This window comes from Takifugu flavidus, chromosome 12, assembly GCF_003711565.1.
Source record: "Takifugu flavidus isolate HTHZ2018 chromosome 12, ASM371156v2, whole genome shotgun sequence".
Taxonomy (NCBI): domain Eukaryota; kingdom Metazoa; phylum Chordata; class Actinopteri; order Tetraodontiformes; family Tetraodontidae; genus Takifugu; species Takifugu flavidus.
Genome location: NC_079531.1, coordinates 14,599,575 through 14,621,614, shown reverse-complemented (window position 1 = coordinate 14,621,614; position 22,040 = coordinate 14,599,575). Strand labels below are relative to the sequence as shown.

General features: G+C 49.0%; 3 protein-coding genes and 1 long non-coding RNA gene across 11 annotated transcripts in view; 2 read left to right on the top strand and 2 right to left on the bottom strand.

Moving 5' to 3' along the window:
* brip1 (BRCA1 interacting helicase 1) overlaps positions 1–1,607 on the top strand; it is a 59,194-nt gene extending 57,587 nt beyond the window's left edge. For all 8 annotated transcript variants that reach the window (XM_057049708.1, XM_057049707.1, XM_057049704.1 and 5 more), the window contains one exon: positions 326–1,607. The gene's annotated coding sequence lies outside the window, so the exon portion shown is untranslated. The remainder of the gene's footprint in view (positions 1–325) is intronic.
* Positions 1,608–5,185: 3,578 nt separating this feature from the next.
* On the bottom strand, positions 5,186–12,265 carry tbx2b (T-box transcription factor 2b). The gene is made up of 7 exons (XM_057050595.1): positions 11,557–12,265; positions 10,526–10,793; positions 9,211–9,357; positions 8,123–8,199; positions 7,867–8,036; positions 6,913–7,496; positions 5,186–6,784 (listed from the first exon to the last, which is right to left on the bottom strand). Exons 1-7 carry the CDS (start codon positions 11,913–11,915, stop codon positions 6,335–6,337), a joined length of 2,055 nt encoding a protein of 684 aa, XP_056906575.1. The 5' UTR covers positions 11,916–12,265; the 3' UTR covers positions 5,186–6,334.
* A 278-nt stretch (positions 12,266–12,543) lies between these two features.
* Positions 12,544–16,289, top strand: LOC130535521 (uncharacterized). The gene is made up of 4 exons (XR_008953152.1): positions 12,544–13,027; positions 15,158–15,256; positions 15,794–15,868; positions 15,952–16,289. It is a non-coding gene; the product is annotated as an uncharacterized LOC130535521 (long non-coding RNA).
* Positions 16,290–17,889: 1,600 nt separating this feature from the next.
* Positions 17,890–22,040, bottom strand: part of bcas3 (BCAS3 microtubule associated cell migration factor) — a 175,055-nt gene continuing 170,904 nt past the window's right edge. The window contains 1 exon segment of the mRNA XM_057050594.1: positions 17,890–19,358. Within this exon segment, the coding sequence (XP_056906574.1) occupies positions 19,210–19,358 (149 nt within the window). The 3' untranslated portion in view covers positions 17,890–19,209.

Genomic DNA, 22,040 nt, shown 5'->3' with positions numbered 1-22,040 from the left:
TTGGGAACTTTAAAGCGTGCGGGGAGGACATACATTTGACCATTCCTCTCTGAAACATGAGCCCCAACCATTAAAGTCCAACGTGACGCAGTGGTCTTCAGTATCTGCCGGCTTCTCGCTGCCGCTGGCGGTGAAACCCAGGCGGCCGTTTGTCCGCCTGCACGTCCGTGCGTCCGTTGTTATTGGGTGCGAGTGACTTTCCCTGTGCTCTGTTCTCCCAGAGGAGAGGAGTCCTGCGTCCTGGAGGAGGAGGAGCAGAGGGATCTGTCAGCTCCAAAGGTCATCGGGATTTTTTTGTGTGACTATTTTCTTCATTTTCTTGCAGCGTCAATGAAAAATCCCGTTTCCCGTAACCTTATTCGAGCCAAACCGACACCAAAGGAGACCGTGACCCAGGAGCATCGCACCTCTTTATGACGAGACCCCGATGACGGCCTAGCAGCGCCTGAATCTTCACGTGGACGTTTGAACATCGGCGGTTTTAGATGCTGAACCGAAGCATGAACACTTTCACAAACTCTCCCTTTGAGTCCTCACAGAACTGTCCAGAAGCTAAACAGATCCAAATTTATGACGCCGTTATTTCGATGGGAAATTCCTTTGTTTTGCTTTCAAGTTTATTGCTTTGTTTTTGAGTATCGCCTCTCCCTGAATTTCGCCCGAGAGGCGGGCTCTGATTCATCACCTGCACGTTAATGGGAGTAGATCCAAGCTCTGAAACAGCCTCGACGGTAAATCAGTCGTGTTGCTGGACCGCGTCAACGTGCAGCACGGCTGTGATGTCATCAGAAGTGGCCGTCGCATCAGTCAAACTCCAGGGTCCACGGTCGGCCTGGGAAGAGTTTATGTAAGCGAGCGTGGGTGTATGTTAACACGCGTCTGAGCCCGCACCAGTTGGTTTTGGGCGGGCGGGGGGGGTTATGTATGTTTTTAGAAGAGCCGGCGGGTTTAGTCTCAGCATCTCGACTTGTTGGCCGTGTCTGTGGGCCGTGACAGGTGCTGTTAGTCTTTGCTAATCTCTCACGTCCATCTCACGTCAGCTCTGGCCCCCGTTCTCCCACCGGCCCCCGTTCTCCCAGCTCGGCTGTGCGGATCCCACACGTTTGCTCTTGTTCTTTCACAAATAGGGGTGGACTGGTGTCTGATCAAAAGCCCAATTTTGCCACGTCTTCCTGGGTTTGATCCGAGGCAGCCGAAGGTCTCGTCCGTCTCCTTCCGCAGTAATGAGGCTGCGGGCGCAGCGGCCCTCTCCTGCCACTTCATTAGCCGCCCCTCACTGTTTGCCTTTGCTTTGATTCATGGTTTTTCCTCTGGACGTCGTTCCCAGTTTGTAATTTGTCTCCAAAGCAGCCGACCCTCGGAGGACACGCCATCGTATAGAGGCTTTACGTGCCAGCCTTTTCATGTTGTTTTCATTGAACTTGTGTTGGGGGGAGTCAGACAGGAGAAGACGCTAATGTGTTGATTTAAAACTCCAACGCATCAGAAGACCTCCAAAATAAAGTGCTGCTGGCTCTTTTATTTATTCTTTTTATTTATTTTTATAAAAATCTGAACATGTAGGTGTAAAAGTGAACATGTATTTTAAATTAAATTCATTCTGGCAATTATTGTGTACATTGTATCTGTTTCATATTTTTAAGGTTTATCTTAAACTTAACCAATTATCAGATCAATTAGTGAACAATTCAGGGAAGTTAATAATGTTGATAAAGTGTTATTATATATGTAAATAATCCAAGGAAAAAATGCAATAATTTATATTAATCATTAGTTTAAAATCTGTGGGTCAAATATGATGTTTAAATTAATGTTTCTGTAATCTGCATAGAGGAAATCAACTTTAGACAGAATGTGTGGGTCATATAACATTTATAAAGGACATATTTGCACATTTTTACACGCGGAAATCTGCGAACTTTTAAGGTTTTAAAATATTTCCCTGCGGCCAAACGAATTTTATGCCCATTTAATTTAAATGATCCCCCAAGATCATTTTCTGTTAGCTCGGCGCCGTTCTTGACCTTCTCTTGAAGTCTCCGTGCCAACAGGACCTGACAATAATTCATATTTATAATCTGTTATTAAGAAGAATGGGAGAACATCTGACAGATTTAAGCTTCCAACAAATATTAATTTCATTTCTAAGCGTCTTATCGTGAGCTGGCGCCACAGATATTATCTGAATTTAAGGTGATTTTGTTCCTTTATGTGTATTTGATAGGCGAAGTTTTCCTCCCTGACTTCTCCACTTTAATATCAAGCGCATGTTTGCCCACATTAGAACCGGACTAGTTTCTCTGTGGTTCGAGGTTCGAGGTCAGACCGGAGTTCAACATCCATCTTCCAAATTTAAACAATAATATCACCCAGCTCACTGCGGTGTAATTGCACTCAGATGTGCCTCTTAGTCATAAATTGTGCTTGATGGACTTTGTTCTCCTTTAATACGTGTTGTCGATCTGCGTTTCATTACGCAGCATCTGATGACGCAACGACGTCATGTAAAACAAGTCACTGCGCCACCTACCGGTCGATGGTCGTCCCTCAGGAAACGTTCTTGGACAAATACTCAAAGGTCCAGACCTGGAATAAAAGCGGGACTTCAGTCACAAGCTTCATTTTTCTGTGCCCCCCCCCCCCCCCCCCCCCCCCCCTTCCCCCAGGTGAGAAAGAATCTGAACCTAAACGGGAGAAATCCAAGACGAGAAGAGCGCAGAAGCGTCCAAACACTGTGAGAAAATAAGGCTTAAATGTTCGAGTTTGATCGGAACGTGCATCTCTTTTAGTGAGGCGCGTGCATGTAATCTTTAATCCACAGTTTATAGCCAGTGTGTCGTCACTGGTCCTGAGGACTGTCCAGCAGGGGGCGACACAGTCCCACCGGGACTGTCGGTTCTGACCTGTTGCGTGAATGTTCGGTCCGCCCTGGAGACGCCTTCGAGGTGGCGGAAGGACTTAACGGACCGTGCGTGAATCTGTGCTGCCGCAGGTTTAACGTATGTTCATCCGCGCTTCCGGTGACGTCATCTGTGCGCTAAAACTACCTGCGGCTCCATTTATCTCACAAAACAGGACCGTGTGTGTGTGTGTGTGTGTGTGTGTGTGTGAGAGAGAGAGAGAGAGAGAGAGGGGGCGTGCGTTCGTGCGTTTTCGCCTCCTCCCGCAGAGGGAGGCGCTCTGTGATTGGACCCCTCCCGCACTAATCTGGACCAGTGTGACTGTTGCACCTGAGGAGCGCAGCCAATCAGCTGCCGGCAAACTGCCGGACAACCTTCGCGCGAGCCCTCTCACCAGAACACACACACACACACACACGCACACACGCACACACACACACACCACACACACACACACACACCACACACACACACACACACACACACACACACACACACAGAGTCCTTCCTATTTTCTGTCTGTGTGTCTAATAATTATAACTATTCATGCGATTCATTCGTTCATATTTCAGCACTGATTTCACTATTGTTTTTCGTGTTTATCGTGTTTTTTTATTTGAATCCCTTTAAATATATTATTAAATCTAAATATCTCGTTTCAGGTTAAGATCATTAAAGTCTTTCTATTGAAAAATCCTTGAAATAATGCAACATCGGGCCAGATGATTGAAATTTAAAGGCATAAATGTTGATTCAATCCCAGAACTTCCAGCTCCACAAACGCATCGATGCCGGCGGGGAAGCGGATCCCCTGGGCCTGACGGAACCGGCGTCCTCGGCCTGACGGAACCGGCGTGCAGCCGTCAGGAACGCGTGATTGGTGGCGGGTTTGTCACGCATGTCGCGGGGTGAAACGTGTTTCCCCTCTCACATGTTGGGATGACGCGCAGCAGAAAGGTGCACTTGTCTCCACTAAAGCTCCACAACACAGGCCCGAACTGATCAGTTCTCAAAGTTGTGAATACTCTTGGCCTTTTTACCTCGCGCCGTCACCAGTCATTAGTGATGATCCACGGGGCCGCCACAGGAGCCTATTGATCACTCATTGACTGATTGATTTAGACAAATACTTTTCTTCTGCCAGAGTGCGAGGTCGAGCTGCTCTCTCTGTTAATTGAAGATAACAGAGGGGCAACAATGGCCCTCGTAACAGAATGAGAGTTTTGTCATTATCGCCACAGAAAGAAAAGAAAATGAAGAAGAAGGGGAGGAGGAGGAGGAGAGGAGGGGGTCTCTAATTAGGAAGCGGGGCGGTGTGGAGGCTGTGGCCGGCAGGCAGGCGACAGGCGCCGGGTCCCGGACAAAAGGCTGTCTGCTGCCCTAAACTCCCCCCTGCTTAACCCTTTAAACACACACACACACACACACACACACACACACACACACACACACACACACACACACACACACACGCTTGGTTTACATTCTGAGGTTGGTACCAAACACTGAGATTTAAACAACAGAAAACCTTTAAACACGGATTCTTTCAGAGAGTTGGACAAGAACTAACACTGTCATGCGACACTACCTAAACCAGCTCGGATCTCCCTCCTGCACGCACGCGCGCGTGGCCGCGTTTCTAAATATGATGGTGATTAAATGATTCCCGCAGGTTATAGCCGGGGCCCTGATAACCTCGAGCTGAGGTAAACAGACAGCGGCTGCAGAGGATGTGTGTCAGCACGCCGGAGAAAGCTCTTCCTATAAATACTGACTTTACTCCACGCTTCCTAAAATTATGGCCGCGCGCACAATGCCGCCGGAAACGCTGCCTGACGCAAAAATAGCGCGGTGAGTGCAGGACGCGGGGCCAATTTACCAGAATCGGACAATTAATATCTGCAGCTGCTGCACACAACACGATGACAGAGGCGAAAGGGAAGGAGAAATTCAAGCCCAACACGGCCGGTTACAATCGACAGAGCTGTTGATTTTTGGAAAAAGTTACCATGGATCATCACAGCAAGATTTTAAAACAAGATTTTTTCATTTTAATATAATTTTTAAAAATAAAGTTTTATTATCATATTTAAAAACGCATAAAAATTCAAAACTTAAAAATAAAAAGTTGTCCAACAGAGGGCGCTCCTGTCCCACCGCCTCTCAGCGTCAAACCATTAAATTTCTTATTTTATTTTTTTTAAATATACTCTATCGATATTAAGATGTTAAAAACGAATGATTCCTATCTAAATAATGATACCAATAATAATACGGCCGCAGCATTTCAGCTCAACTTTTTTTTATTGAAATCGTGAGACAGTCAAAAAAAAAAAAAAAAGACAACCAGCATAAACAACATACTTTCATTTTTAAATATATTTATGAATAGATATGAATGATGCGCCTGTAGGAGGAATTGCTTTGAAAGTCTCCTGGCTGGAGTGAAATAACCTGAGGTGTTTTTTTTTTTCTTTTTAATCCATGTGGATATTTCACTGTGTTCCTCTGTATTTGTCGGTGATGGAGACTAAAACATGGCACACACTTCTTCTAAAAAAAAAAATTAAAAACCCAACCAAACAAACAAAACAAAAATATATCAGCAATGCTTCATACAGTTTTTTTTTCCTCAAACCAACACGCGCTAAATAGCTTTCATTTACAGTATATGTTCATGTAAAATGGTAAAGAGGAGGACGAGGAAAGAAAGTTAAATTCAAAATATATACACGCTAATATACAGCCTTGAATAAATTAATACCAATTGCATATTCTTGGATCTTAGCTTTATTTACAGAATTTGCTTCATCTTTAATTACATAAATAGTTCAGAAATGTTGTTTTTTCTGGCGTGAAATGATAAGCGGTTCTCTCTTTCACATCTCCTGCCTTTTGAAATAATCAGGCCTGGAAACAAAAGTGTGTGGGGGGGGGGGCTGGTTGTGGTTCGGCCCCTGGTCTTTTAACAGAAACACACACTCTTCCACTCTGGCCGTGCACGCCAGACCCTCACGAGGGTAAGACCGATGTCCGGGGGGGGGGGGGGGGGGCCACCGCTGATGAGTTCAGGTTTGAGTCATTGGTTCATCCTTCAAATAGTTTATCAGCACGTTTCCCTCCTAAAACGTTTCCGTTCATATCTGTGTGTGTGTTCCCGCTCCAGGAGTGGATCCTGCTGAATTCAAGTGTTGCTGTCTGACGCGGATCGTTTCAACTCTTCGGGACAAATCATCGTTTTTTTCGGGAGGGGGGGTTAAAATGTCGCCTTAGTTGAAAGAGAAAAAAAAAAAAAAAAAGGAAAAAGAAAAACACTTATCGGCCTTCAGACGTCCGTATCAGTGGAACCCTCGTCCCAGTGTCTCGTGTGCTGTACGGGACATTTGCCTTTATTGTCCTCTGGAAAGTCTTCATGGCCAAACAGTCAGTCTTCATCAATTTGGAGAGTCAGCAGTGGGGGAGGTCTCCCTCTGGCCCTCCAGGCCACTCACCAGTCTCTGGATGCTCTGCAGCTCGTTCACCGAGTCCTTCATGGAGGCTTTGGGAGACGTGGACCTCCCGGTAGGACCTCCTGTCTTGTGATTGCTGTGATGCTCCAGAGCCGGGCTGGTCTCCCTGCTGCCCGGTTTAGAGGACTCGGAGCCGGGGTTCAGGCCGCCCGGCAGGCCTGTGGAGAGCAGGCTGGCGCCCTGAGGCAGCGACACCGGGAGCTGGTAGGGGTTAAAGCGGAGCCGGGGCCGTGACGAGCTCAGGAAGGGGTTCCTGGAGAGCGGGCTGGAGGTGCTGGAGGCCGGGAGAGCCGAGGCGGACGCTGCCGCCGCCGCCGCCGCCATGTAGGTGTACGGGTACGGGAAGAGCCCTCCGAAGGGAGGCATGGGGATGCCCTGGGGGTGGAGGGAGGACAGAGGTGAAATCGGATTTTTAACAATTGGAAATGTTGAAAAGAGCTCCCCAAACCCCCCAAAAAAGAAAAAAACCCAGCCCCACCATGAGCGACGTCATCTTGTCTTACCTGAGAGGCGAGCATGTGCTGGGACAGATGGAAGGGGAAGGGGTTGGGGCTCCCTCCTGATCCCTGGCCGGTGAGGCTTCCGTTCTCCAAACCAGCTGCTCCAGAGACCGAGGCCAGTAGGTGGCTCATGCCCATAGCAGAGAAGGCTCCGGGGGCCATGGCGAACTGGCTGGGGTGGAACAACAAGGGCGAGCCGGTGTTCAGGGGGTTAAAGAACTGCTGACTGTGCAGCCCGGACAGAGCCAGGCTTTGTAAGTGGCCCGGACTGAAGTGCGAGGGGCTCTCAGTTTGGACCATGAGAGGTGAGAAGGTGTCCTTGCTGGCGCTGATGCCTCCAGCCTCCGGGTCCTTTGTCAGCGGGTCCGTGGTGTCCTTCCTGTGCCTGCTCTCGCCTTTGTCCTTCTCAATGTTCCTTATACTGAATATGGAGTCCTCCTTCTTGTCCGTGCTGGGCCTGTCCCGGACCCGCTCCTCACACCTGGAGCTGTAAGGGGACACGGGTTCTGGTCCAGGGCTGCTGGAGCCGGCGCAGAGCTCATCGGGATGCTCCAGCTCCTGCTCGCTGTCAGTGCACGTTTTGTCATCTGTGAGGACCAAAGCGGAGGAGTGAGCGAGCGAACACGTGTCATCATCTACCTGACAAATAAAACTGCTTTTTAAAGGAAGATTTTTTAAAATTCAAGTTAAAAAAATCTCTCGGAGGCCTTAAAGGTGAGAAAATACCACAAAATGTCAATAAAAAACATGATTTGAGCAAAGAAAAAAAGCAACCTAGCAAAAACACTTTAAAGACTATTTTATCATTATCAATAATCCCATAATAAGAATTTTACAGAAGATTAATGGCCCCCCCCCACTGCGTATTTGGCCCCTGCACACAGTCTCGACTGGCACGTGATGGTTTTAGCAGCATCATCCGAACGTTTTGGGCTCCAACGAGCAACAACCGCTCACCCCGGTTGGGTCTGCTGAACCTCAGCGGGCTGGACCCCCCTCCCAGCGGGGAGTGGACCTGGTCCCTGCCGGCCGGGGTCTCGCTGGACGAGGCGTCCGAGTCCACGCCCTCCCGGTCGGCCTTGCATTGGTCCTCATACATCCGCAGCGACGGCATGGTCAGCTGCTTCCTGTCAACAATAATAATAATAATAATAACAACAATAATAATATGAAATTGGCAACTTTCTAGAAGAAAACACACACTCAAACACACCTTTTCTCTCTCCTTCCGTTCCCGGTGTCTCGGAATCCTTTGGCAAAAGGGTTGTTGTCAATCTTCAACTGCGTAATCTGGAAACAAGTATTTTATTTTTATTCATTCTTTTTTCCTCCCCCCCCCCCCCCACCGGCCACGGTGCGAGTTATGGGCGCGTTCGGGTTTAACACACACAGAAACCAACAGAAGGCTGCGGATTTACATTATTAATAAGAGCGTAATGTGGGGCGTTATCCACGTGGCCCCTGGAGAAACATTCTGCCACAAAATGTTCCTCTATGGGGCCACACAAGCCTCCGCTGCCCCAGAAATAAGACAGGGGGGCAATACTGGAGCAGCTGAGCGGCACGTTAATAATTAATAACGCGGTTTGGATCCCGGCAGATTCGCGTCCTGCCGTGTTGTGGCCCCGCGGAACAGGAGCGGCCCCCCTTGCAGGCTCCTGGAGGCCCCCAGCGGCCCTTAAAAAAGAACCTCGGGGCAGTAAGAAGCTGTGTTCCAGCATCTGTCCAGTGTTACTAGGAGCTGACCAGTCTCTTAAAGTGTCATCAAATCGACGGTGACTCTTAAACTTTTACAACCCAAACCGCCGGTTTTATGCGCCACCGTGGGTGGAATATTCCTACAATACTAATACAACCGAACCAGAGAATAATCCAGAAACTGAATATATCCAGCGCGCTGGAATTCACCAAAATGGAAACGTTCCGTAATCTGGAGATAAAATAACAATAAAAGCGGAAATATCCGCCTGGTTTGCGAAACAACAAAGCAGAACACATTTATACGCCTAATTTATCCACTTCTGGTCGCCGCAACAGCCCGTTTCTACATCAGATAAGCCCGCACGCACTCACGCACGCACGCACGCACGCGAACGTGAATCCAGAAATCTGCTGTGAGCAAAAATCCAGGGAAAACAGCAACAAATTCAAGTGGGACATGGGAGTCCTCTGCAGGGAAATTAGGCGACCTACAAAATCAGATTAAGTGTCGAGGGTTGGTGGTGGAGGGATGGGGGGATGGGGGGACGGGACGCGCGCACGGCGCAGCGGCCATATTAGAGCAGCTGGTCACTGACTCACCTTGTCGTTCTGGTACGCTGTCACAGCCACGAACTCGGTCTCCGGGAACACGTAGGTCCTGAAGGTGCTGTAGGGCAGCTTCAGGATGTCGTTGGCCCGGACTATGTGGAATCTGGGCTGGTACTTGTGCATGGAATTCAGGATCGTCTGGATGGAACACACACACACACACGCACGCACGCACACGCAGACAGAGCAGAGAGAGCTGCTGTTAACGTCCCGTTCCTCTTTACATGTGCGTGTTCACCCCCGACACAGAAAACGTTGACGCGTCGTTATTGATGCCGTTCTAATTACTGTACGCGCGACACGTCTGTAATTAACGCGGGGCCGAGAGGGGAACCTGAAGGCCACACATGCTGCCCCAGCAGCAGCAAACGGAGGAAAAACAAGGACAAGTGGTCCAGGTTCGAAGGTTGTAAATTTGGAATCACATGACCGAGCAGCCAGCGGGATTCGAACCATTAGAAACCTAAAATAATGACCCCCAAAAATACCCGAACGATGCGAAAATCATTTTTGAAAATAATCCAACAGCACAAGCAAGTGCAATAATTAACGCTGATAAATCTCCTCAGATCATTCTCAACCTAAACACCACACACACACACACACACACACACACACACACACACTGACACGAAATAGATTCTTCCACCTTCTCAAAATCTACTTTTTTACGCTGAACTTTAACACCAATAAACGAGTTCAGTTAAACGGGGGGAGTGGAGGGAAAGACACCCCGGACAGTGGAGAAAAACTTCAAATGACACCAAAAAAGACACTTTAATATACTGTTCTCTACGATACTGGAGCTACTTTTATTTTTCTCACTCCCGTTTTGCGAACACTCATAAACGGAGGAGCAGTTCCAATAAAACCAGGATTATAAGAACATGCTAAAATGGCCTCTGGGCCAGGAGCTGCAGCAGATCAGAGCCGACCTGGGTTTGGTTAGAACCCAGATAATATTGTGCAAAGCTGCTGTGGGAAACATAAGCTCCGTGTACGTGGGGACGTGCCAAAGCTGTGCATGTAAAGCGGCTCGCTGTCATAAACGTGCCCACCCTGACGCGCGAGCCGAAGTCTTTTTCTTCATTATCACTGCCTAAAAACTTGACGCTATTTCGCCGTTTAAATTCAAATTATTAATTATTTCCCCCCCCCATTATTTCTCCTGATTTTTCTCCCCCTTCCCCCACTAATTTTGAAATTCCAGACACATAAAAGAAAAATCAGATTGTGTTTGTTCAAGCAGCAAACACGATTTAGAGCTTTTCTCTCTCTTTTTTTTTTAAAGTTTAACTGCACTTACAAATCCGTGTTTATCCGAGATGTTGTTGGTCAGTTTGAGTTTATGGAAAGCAACAGGCTTGGCCATCCACTGCTCGCCGGTGGCCGGGCTGTCCGGGTGGATATACATCCTCTTGGGCATCTCCGGGTCGGCCTTGCCCGCCACCATCCAGCGGGAGTTGTGGAACTTGTAGCGGCAGTCGTCCGCAGCCACGATGTCCAGCAGCAGGATGTATTTGGCTTTTTTATCCAGTCCGTTTATCCGCACTTTGAACGGAGGGAACATCCTCCTGCAGAGACCAAAAAGGCAACGCAAAGTTAGCGGTGGGATTCGAACAGAATAGGGCAGCAGATGAGCGCAGAAGCCGGGGGAAAGGCGACAGGAGCGCCGGTGGAGGCGGAAACGCGCTGCTCTCAGGGCTCGAAGCCGCTTCACCGTCGAAATTACGCGCAGAAAACCCAAAGAATGCGCGTAGTCCTTTACACTGTGCGTGTGCGTGAGTGTGTGCATTGTCCAGTCCCCGCACTACAAAGCTGAGCAGTATATTTATGAGCACAACACTTCACGTCTGCGCTTTTTGAAGTGACAGCCTGTTTATAAAGTCCAGAAGCTCTGCAGTTTTTTTGGGGGGGAGGTAAAAATGTGATTAAATATCACGCAACGTTTGTTCAAAAATATTCCAAATATGCGCGCGGGACCCTTGATGGTTCCCTAAACGCGTCGTAAATATCGTAAATAAATAAGTAGAGTTTTAGGAATTTATTATTGACAAATGCATCGAATTGAGCCTCACAGTACGAAGCTAAATGAGTGGGAGCCGATTTTAAAAATAAAATAGAGAGATATATTTAATATCACTGTGGTGATTTTGTTTTTCCATTTCCCCCCCGGTTTATTTTGGAATTAAATATAAAAGGAGCTTTACGCGGAGAGCAAAACGCTGGGCCACGAAGAGCAGCTCCGTGTTCCCGTCTGCGCTTTGTCTCATCATCACCGGACAAAAATGTCTTAATCATTTAAAAAAAATCTCCAAATAGGAGGGTCGCTCTTACCTCCCGGACTTGGTAATAACCATCTCCGTCCCGAGTTTATGAAACTGGTCCCAGAGATCCTTGGCTTCCAGTGTGACTTTAGGGTCGTCGTCGACTTCCTCCTCGGGCTCCAGGCTCTTCATGCTGCGGAGATGAGCCGCCTGATGGTGGCCGAGAGCCGGGTGGAGTCCAGCCTCCGCCGCCCCGGCCAGGCCGTGCTCCGGGAGGGGCTTGGTAAGCGCCCCGGGAGGCAGGCTGAGCGCAGGGAAGAAGGAAGGCTGCGCGGCCGCTAAAAAGGCGGACATGGGGAAGTCGGTCGGCCGGTGTGCGTGGAAAGGGTGATAAGCCATTGCAGTCCCTGTGAAAACTGGATCTCTCATCGGTGCATCCACAAAAATACGACGTGGAATAATGGAGATTTTAGTGGTATTTCCCCCGAACAGCCAGCGTAGGTCCGCCACTTAATGTCTTGAAACGGCGCCGGAGAGCGCGGCGCTTTGGTCGAACACGCAGCGCGATGCGAGGGTGAAGAAAATAGCCCCGAGTCGCCGCTGACGCGCCTCAGCCTCGGCTGCTCCGTCGATCCGTGCGTGGAAGCGGGGCGGTGAAGGCAGAGCCCGGCGCGCTGAGTGGCTCTCACAGGGACAGGCGCTCTGCTTCAGTCATCCCACACTGACTGGAGAGATGTGGCTCCGTTCACTGCAGATCTGTGACTATCTCACATGTCCTTCCTGCCTCCATCCCCAACACTAATGAACCAAGCCCCTTTGATTGCTGATTTTACGCTTTCTGGACCAATTGTGGGCCCCTATAGGCGTGGTTCTGACAGCTCCGGCCAGACTCTGGGAGAGGAGGGGGGAACAAGAAGGTGTCGGAAGCATTAGCAGTAAGAAAACATGTCAACAGAATAAAATATTAACCAATGACAGGAAAGCTCGGGAAATCCCACCCCCATTTCCAAGCCAAACAGCGGGTCAGCCCTCACTTCTTGGCCGGTGGAGGCATCACCTCCTTCGGCTTGCGTTTTTACAATGTCGCCTCCGGAGAACCTGTCCACATGCCCGAGTGTGTTAACGCCCGCTTTAACGCACAGGGTCGGGTCCGGTTCTGCACGCTGACCACTGTCCTGTAGAACTCACACAATAAAGCCAGGAGGTGTGCTCTCCCGGTCGCACATTTAGAATGAGCTGCGCGTTCTGGGCTCTTTTGGACGTTTTTGACACTGCTTTAGCATGTCAGCCTCGCACGGCCCCGGCTCCCCCCGGCAGGCGGGGGCCAATTATCAGTCCGCTCTCCTGATCGAGCTGACGGGGAAGCAGCAGCGGGCGCAGCGGCGAGGCTGAGAGACGAGGCTGGAAAAGACGAGCCCAGATGCCGCGCGGAGGGGAAACGCACCAGAAAGCGGGTGAATGGAGATGAATGAAGTTTAAGGGGGAGAGGCAGAGAGAGAGGGGGAGAGAGAAAGAGAGAGAAATCAGAGAGGAGGAAAACGGTGAGTTCACGCTTTGACATTTCTGTTTGGATAAAGTTGCGATCAAGTTCAGCTTCGTTCCTGTTTATTTGGACCCGAAACGAGCGGAGTCGTTGCCGCAGCCGTCCCGCGTCCTTCTGGGTCTGCGGGGAGGGGGGGGGGGGAGGGGGGGATCGCGGGTGTTTCCACGTCAAACAGTTGCTGTGATGAAATGATTTAGTGCTCGGACGCGGAGCCGAGGCCGTTCGTGCGGGCGCGTAATCCCCCGCCAGGTTGGATCCTGACACCCCAAGGACAGCGCGGGGGCTCCGGGAGGCGCAGGGGAACCTCCAGCTCCCCTCTGCTGAGCTCCTTAAGAAAAACCCACCGCCGCACCTCCCGATTAACCCGGCTCGTTAAAGAGCCGCCCGGCGCCAGCCGCGCCGATGCGCCACAGCAAGAACGACCTCTTGTCTCTTTATATTTACGCTGACGTCGAGCCCCTCGCGCCCCCTCAGTAGCCTCTGTCTGCGCCTTCGCTCCACTTTTCCTGCGTCGGTCCTGACTTTGTGTCACATGTGATTTCTGCTTTGCCTCTATTTGGATAAACAGCAGCCCTCTCTGGGCACGGATGACGGCAGTTGCGGGGCCGCAAGCGTCACTTCGACAAAAACCGAAACAAAAGTGATAATCCTCCCCGGCGAGGCCGGCAGACACAAGTGCGGATTTCAGATTAACCCCTGGAACACGGCCGCGTTTGTGTGGCTTCCCCCTGACAGACGCGCGGATGCTTAGTGGCCGCAGACATGAAATGCCCTGGATATTATTAAGGAACCATTATTACTCACAAATTCCCCTTCGTCATCTGGCCCCGGTTGGAGCGTAAACAGACAAAGGGCGTCGCGACACAGAAACCGGCAACTTTCAGGCAGGAGCCCAGAAAAGTTCAGCGTCTGATGTGATTTAAGAGCGCGAAATGTGTTGCACATCTCTCCTCCGTGTTCCACACTTGTTGCGCCGCTTCCGCCGCAGCGGCGCGGAGTCAACAGGCCGGAGAAGCTCCGGCGGGAGCGCACGGCACCAGGGCGCCGTCACCGGCCGCACCGCGGGGGCGAGAGTGGGCCCAGTGCGCCTCCGCGCGTCCCCGTCGCCACCTGAACGGCGCAGGGCCTCCGGGTCGGATCCCGTTTGCTGACAGTCGATTTGTTCGGAATTACGCACCTCGGGATGTATTAAAGGGCAGCACAGCGCCAGAGCTTTTAGGGCCTTTGCGGGAACAAAAGGAGAAATAAAGATTAGCAACATATGGACAGTTGAATCAACAACACTCGGTCCAAATCAGTCACTTGTTTGTTGTTTGCCTTCTGAAATCTCCACTGTGCGCCATTTAAAAGTCATTAAAGTTGATGAGTTGGTGCTGATGGATCATCATCTGTGCTGAAGATTAATGGAAGCAGGCAGTAAATAGGCTGCGCGCCTGCTCGTGGCTCTGTTTGGTGGAGAAACGTGTAAATAGGCGGATTTATACATTAACTCGGCCACAGCAGCCTTCTGGGCCCGCGTGTAATTTATTTATTGTGTGTCCTTGAACGCAACACTCCACACTTCAGCTCCGGATGTGAAAACGTGCGTAAAAAAAAAAGGCGTCCCGCGTCACTCTGATCACACAGCGGGGCAGTTTTGCGCCACATTCGCGTGTAATCGAGTACCGTGGTTTTCTTCTCCCCCTCCACATTGTTCTTCTCCTCCTTTTTATCTCTACATCTTTTCCTTCCATCTCCCTGCATCATCTCTCAGCTATATTTAGCGGCTAGTCTCGGACCTTGGCGCCAGACCGTTTAAGACCTGTCAAAGTCCCTCATATTTCCCCTTGTCACATGGAAGCCCGGCCAGTAGTGGTCCTTTCCTCCTCCTCCTCCTCCTCCTCCTCCTCCTCTTTCTCCCTTTCTCCTTCATCTCCTCTACTTCCTGCTCCCGTTCCTCCAAAATGCACTTTGCTAAATGAAACATATCAGTTCCCAATTGAAGCAAAAACAACACAACCCCCCCCCCCCTCTCACACACACACACACACACACACACACACACACACACACACACACACACACACACACACACACACACACACACACACACACACAGCATTTACCTGCGTGCCTGCTTTGTTTTCAGTGTCTGACGTGACCGACAGCCACCAGACGGGGGCGCTGCCGGGACCTCGGGGAGGCTGCGGGACAGAGTTGTCACGCACAGACGTTCCAGTTGCAGAAGGTGCGTGATCAGCTTCGGTCCCGCTGAAAACATTGAGCAACCTCAAGTAGCGAAAGAGAACATTAAAATTGTGGTGAAACTTTATTGTTCTGGGTTTTGAGCACGAACAAGCTGCAACAAAGATTTTAGCTTCTCTTTAATAAAACATTCTCCCGGGAGTTTGGAGGGGAATCGCGCCGCTGTGCCTTTGAGCAACACCGTGAGGTTCACCTGATAATCAAACAGACAAAAAACAACCAAAAGAGGCAAAAAGATATTCAAAGTTTTGGCTGTATACGCAAATAAATATTTTAAACCCCTCTCCTCGGTCGGTGAGGGTCTCCGTGGCGTCTTCATTAGCAGGATTTAGAGATTAATTAATCCAAATATTCCACGTTCCGTGTGTGTAAAAAAATCTAAGAAAAGAAACCAAGATAGAAGAGGAAATTACTCTATTATCTGCATTTAACCGTCGGTTCCTGCTTTTCTAGCGTTTATGCCTCTAAAGCTTCTCAAAATTAAATAATCATTTTTAAAAAAATCGATTTCTGCCGTCAGAACAAACAGGGAAAATAAAGAGTGTGTGAGGCGCGTTGGGCTGATTCTAACGGGGGAGCATTGGAGCAGCTGCAGGTACATTTCACACTTTATATTCACAGTTTATATTCACTCTTTGCTCCATTAATGCTGAGAAATAATCTCTGCGTGTTTTGCAGACGCGTTGACAGTGTGGAGGAATCGAATTATCGGCTGCGGCAGGAACATGGAATCGCATTATGGGGCTGGGGGCGAGCTGCAGGCCGGAGGGAGACGCGACATCAGTGACGTCTGCAGGCAGAAATATAGGACGAGATGAGGGGAAACGACTGGAAATGCAGCGTTTCATTTGGGCTTTAATGTGGATGGTGTCTGGAAACCGGAAACCCGCAATCGATCAACGAAATAGTGACAATTAAATTTAGATGTTCCTTCATAACTCAAAATGGGAACGAAATATCGATAATTATGTTCTAATAAAAGATTTTAAAAAAAGTGAATCCGGAGTAATTCGCGACTCTTTTCTCCTCCTGCATCGGTGTTGTAAAAAAGGCGTCAGCTACGGTCTGAACTCCGACCAGGGTTCAGGTCAGTGAACGCATCTTGACCCCGATGCTGAGCTTGATTTAAGGTGCAGATTTATGCGGATGATTTCAAATTGAGAACTTAAAACCCGAAATAATCTCTATCAAATATTTCAGAATTCACATCTTTCTCAGCGGCAGCTCTTTGAAGTTTACATTCAAATCATTTCAAATGTAAATATTGCTAATTTCGTAGAAACGATCAACAGTAAGTCTGACATATTTGTCTGTTCCGGTCAGTTATTGTTTCCCTGGAGGTTTTAAACCGAATTCAAACTTTTATCACGTGTGTTTAAAATAAAACTTAAATCATATAATGTGAAACACTCGGTAAATAAATCTGAATATCCTTAAGTAAAAGTGCTGAACCATCGGTTTATTTATCCATAACATGATTTTAAAATAGACACTATGTCAGAGCGGATAAGTTAACTTTAAAATGACATAAATTAGAAGAATTATCTATTTTTTGGGACAGAAAAGATAGTAACTGGGCTCCAGAGGGCCTTTAAAAAAAAAAAAAAAAACCCAAATGATCCATAATTAGCCTCCACATCAGATTTAGAGAGTCTGGACATCTGATGGAAAATGTTGTTTGGAAGGTTTTAAAACAGCCCTCACAGATTTTGCCAACTCACCGCTGTCACTTCTCCGAAGCCAGAGTAGCAATTTGACCCAGAAGAAAACAGAAGCGCTGTAATTACTGCTAATTTACACTCGGATTATTTACTCCAGTGCTGCTGCTGTGTGATTCCAGCAGCACAATATCACGCATCAACTGTCGCCACTCCCAGAACGCCAATCCAACGTGGTCCCGGAGCTCCGGCACCATGGAGGAAGCCCAGATCTGCTAGCCAAGCCAGCGTTAGCATCATTAGCTTCAATGGGTTTGAAAATTTGAGCTGCGACAGGACGCACGTGTCAGTGGTTGAATAACATGCTGCTATTGTTCTTTAAAAGTCCGATTTTCAGTTGTCACAACAGCAGTTTTTCCCGCTCGTATCCGAGTTAAACACAAACTAAATTAATAATTCCTCAAAACCCCTGAAAACTATCTTTATTGGTTTAATTACTGTAAGTTGTTTGTATTGACAGGAATAAACAAAAGAGCTTTTGCTGAATGGTAAAATGGCGTCGTCTCCTCTCCGGCTGCAGGTTCGGATTTCTAACATGTTTGTGGGTTTGATGAAGCTGGAATAAACCGGTCGCTGGCGTTCGTTTCCGATACGACATGTTGCTAAGGAGCGCGCGGACGACCTGGAACAAACAAGCAACATTATCTGCTTCGACTTGGAATAAAACAGAAGGCTGAAGGAGTTTTAGGCCTTGAAATCCTCCGTTGATTAGTGGAGGAACAAACACGTCCTCCCCTTTCACAACAAAGAGCCAGTCGGCCGTAAAAAAGCTCCTAAACGACACTTTACTGCCTGTTAAAAAATATGGTGCTAATTAGCACGAGCGCCATGTGCTGATGGTCACCGCCGCGGTCGAACTGCGAACGCTGTAATTACCAGCAATAAGAGTGAGAAGAAACACGTTTTCATGTCAGAGCTTTATTATGTTCTGGGATGGATTCTGGGAATTTTTTCTTTTCTTTTTTTTTTTTTACAAACAACCTGGTTTATCTAAAAAGACTGTTGATGTCTGGCCTGACAACAGCCTGTCCTCCATTATTCCTCTTTACCGCCTCAGGTTTCAGGACACAAAACAGCGAACAGTTCACAACAGGAGTTGGTCAGAGTTGCAACTAGTCATTTATTACACTTTAAAATCTCAAAATAAAGGCCGTTCCTTCCTTAAGTGAGGATTATTAACGTTAATTAAACTTTCATCAATGACTTTTACGAACACCATGAACCTGAAGCTCTATTGCGACTCCAAAAATAACCAAAAAACCTTCATACATGTTTCTCACAGCTGTTATTAAATGTGCATTACTATGTAATAAACTGATAAATAAGATATGGATCGGTAGATGATTTGTTAACATGTTAAGAAAATCTTGGTTAAGGGTTATTATTGGATTACTAATGTAATCAATGGAACCTCGTCGTAAAAGGTTTCCAAGATATTTCAAATATTAAAGCCGACATAAAAAGAACAGAAACACTTTTACAGGCAGGAATAAAGAATTTGGTCAAAGATAAGCTACTGTACAAAAATGCGCATTACTCCATCCTGCTGCCTGATTCAAATTTTCTCTCTGGAAAGGCAAAAAGATATGTGCATGCGTGTGTGTGTGTGTGTGTGTGTGTGTGTGTAATGGGGTATTTAAATGATTAAAAACTCTCATTTACGCTGTAAACAGGGCGCAGTAATGGTGTCATCTCGTTACAGGATGTTTGTCAGATATAATTACAGGAATATCAAAGGCATGACAGGAGCAAATTTAATCACAAACATTTAGAGTGGCCACGAGAGCAGTGCACGCACGCACACACACACACACACACACACACACACACACACACACACACACACACACACGTGCACACACTCCAGAGGAGCCGTTACACGTCACTGACTGGAATAAACATTTCTTCCTGTCTGCGCTCCTCTTTCTTCTACAGCCGTAAAACTTCAAACACACCTGGAGAGGCGAGGGGGGGGGGGTGTTCAGAGTGGACGTAAGCAGGTGTGTGTGTGTGTGTGTGAGACACATTTATAAAAATAAAAGACGCCGAGCGTCTCTATTTAAAATATTCCACTCTGTTGGAAGTGTAATTCCATTTAAACGACTCCTTCAGATGTTTCCAACCCGTCGGGAATGCAGAAACCATCGGTGCGATGCTCCGGTGTGGAGGCGGCGGGGGGGTCGGCGGGGGGGGGAGGGCTGGACGTCAGGGTGCGAGTTCAGGGGAAGTTGGTGGGGAAGAGGCTGAGCGGCTGGTTCTCGTTGGTGGGCAGCGGCGAGCGGTAGCCTTCGTAGGTGCGCGGGATGCTGCCGCTGGTGGAGCCCGAGCTGTTGCTGAGGGTCTCGATGCTGCCCTCCCTCTGCAGCTCTGTGGGGGGGGGGGAGGAAGGGGGGAGAGCTCAAATCAGATGCAGGACAAAAAGGACGACTCAACAGGCGGATGTGAATCCTCCATCAGATTTCAAACAACATCAAATACAGTTCAAAGCCAGCTTCAAAGCAACAAAGGCCCAAATGAATCCTCAATCCTTTGATTTCAGCAGCTATGACTAAATATATTGGAATTATTTTGTTCCTTTTTGGGCCATTTTAGCCAATAAATGCTACATGTTGCCATGGCGTCCCGTCGTGTCGCCCGGGTGAAACAGCCGCCCAGCGGGAGGCCGCCGTTGGAGACCAGTACACCCAGTAAGCTGGTTCCAGCAGCCCTGGGACGTGTGTGGCCGTCTTTGTGGCACCGAAAGCGCATGTTTTGAACAATCCATTGTGAGAGTTCCCAGCTGTGTTTGTGACACAGACAAAACCAGATATTTTAAAGCAAAACACAATCGTTGCCGCCCCTGGCCCAGACGCTCGGTGACTAACCCCGACCAGACTTGGAGCGTAGCGACCGAAAAGCTACATGTCAGCATGTGAAGCTGCAGCAAACACACACACACACACACACACACACACACACACACACACACACACACACACACACACACACACACACACGTGCTTCTGGGGCGGCAGGAGCGGCCGGCGGATGTGACAACGCTTACAAAAATGTCCCGCGCCAACGTTTACCCCGGCAGATTCGGTCGGCTCGGGATCCTGGTCGCAATTACGACGATTTCAAACAATACAGGAAATATGAGCGCGTTTAAATCGGCGAAGTGTTCATGTGTGCAGGCCGGGAAAAGGACACAGGACACACTGTCGTAAACAACATCATTACTGCACCCTACAAACGGAGATCTGAGGATTCTCCCTGCCTACTTTTTCCATGGAATACCCAACAGAGGACACTTCAGAGGACACTTCAGAGGACACTTCAGAGGACACCAGTGTTCCCAGCAACACCATCGACCAGGCCGGAGGTCCGCCGGCGCTCCCCGACGTCCCTGCAGCGTCCACCAGGAGGTCACCGGAGTTTTAGATATCAAAAAACCCTCAGGAATACAAGTGATCCGGCGTAAACACCATCATCTTTGGTTGCCGCGGTGACCCCTCCCACTACCTTTGGAGGCGGAGCTAAAGTACAGTGGAATGTTTTGAAGAGGGAATTCCAATCTGCGATTTCAATCATTTGGTTTTCATATCCGGAGTCTAAGAATTCCGGAGTCGGAAGTTCTTTACAATGCTGATTAGCCGGCGGCGATTAGCAGCAAATTCTTATAAAAGAGATAATTAAACTACTGTCTCAGGTTAAACCAGGATGTTCCTGCAGCCGGAACGTTCTGGAGAAAGCAAGGTGCCTGTGAGATGAACGGCAGCTCCGATTAGCTTGGGAGCCTTTTCAGGTTTGTTCCGCATCTACATAAAAACCGCAGCGAGTTTCACATGCGCTGGCAGATGTTCAGGAGCGAGGACGGATCCCGCCCTTGTCATGGAGGGCTGCAGGAAGTGGGCGCTTCTTACTTTAGCCCAGGAAACCCAATACAAACCGCACTGTTATTATCCTGGCTAACGCGCAGCGTGCCCGGCTGTGGTGGGATCCAAGCCGGCTGCCTGCCTCTCTCCTGCCGCAGTGATCCCAGGACGGGGTGAAGCACCACTCAGATAAGGGGGGGGGGTATGCAGTCGATGCCAGGCGGCCCCCCCTCTCTGATAAATATATCCATACTGGTGTTTTGGGGTAAACCAGCTGATTCACCATCTGTACATGCAGCTTCTGACTCGGGTCAGGCCTTTGTGCCCCCCCCCCCCCCCCCCCCCGTTTGCAGGGACGTGCGGCGTCGCAGTGTCACCGTGGTCGTTCTAAGCTGCTGAACACCCCAGTAAAGCCCCGGAGGCCCCTTCCTGGAGCTGCCTAATCCACATCATTGTGTGACGCCTACAAGCTATTCAACAAGTCTTAACCTCTCACGCCCCCGACACGATCCCTCCCAGCGATCTGATGTTGGAGATCTTTTCTTCAGGGTCTCATGTCACAGGGTAAAGTAACACGGTGATTTAAAAGGGGTTTATTGTCTGGCGTGTTGTGTGGATAATGCTGATCTGGGTGTGTGTGTGTGGGTGTGTGTGTGTGTGTGTGTGGGGGGGGCAATTAAGTAATGGACACTCCTGAAGGTTTAGAGTGACACCAAGGTCAAATGAAGCAATTAAAATTGATATAAAAGAATAAAAGTTAAAGTTGGTTCAATAACAAGAGCTGCACCACTGGAACCTCTGGAGCATCAACCACTGTGGAGAAACCACCGGAGCTGCACTTCTTAAGCTAAACCACTGGACCTAAGGGTCTGCAGCTGCAACACTGGAGCTGCAACCCTGGAGCTGCACCCCTGGAGCTGCACCACTGGAGCTGCACCACTGGAGCTGCAACCCTGGAGCTGCAACCCTGGAGCTGCACCCCTGGAGCTGCACACTGGAGCTGCACCACTGGAGCTGCAACCCTGGAGCTGCAACCCTGGAGCTGCACCACTGGAGCTGCAACCCTGGAGCTGCACCACTGGAGCTGCACCACTGGAGCTGCACCACTGGAGCTGCAACCCTGGAGCTGCACCACTGGAGCTGCACCACTGGAGCTGCACCACTGGAGCTGCACCACTGGAGCTGCAACCCTGGA

Excerpts from the sequence above, each read along its gene's own strand:
- tbx2b (XM_057050595.1), bottom strand. The coding sequence starts at position 11,915 with ATGAGAGATCCAGTTTTCACAGGGACTGCAATGGCTTATCACCCTTTC. Across the intron at positions 8,037-8,122 it reads AACGGAAGGAGAGAGAAAAG|GAAGCAGCTGACCATGCCGT; the intron begins GTGTGTTTGAGT and ends TATTGTTGACAG. Across the intron at positions 7,497-7,866 it reads GTTCAGCAGACCCAACCGGG|ATGACAAAACGTGCACTGAC; the intron begins GTGAGCGGTTGT and ends TGGTCCTCACAG.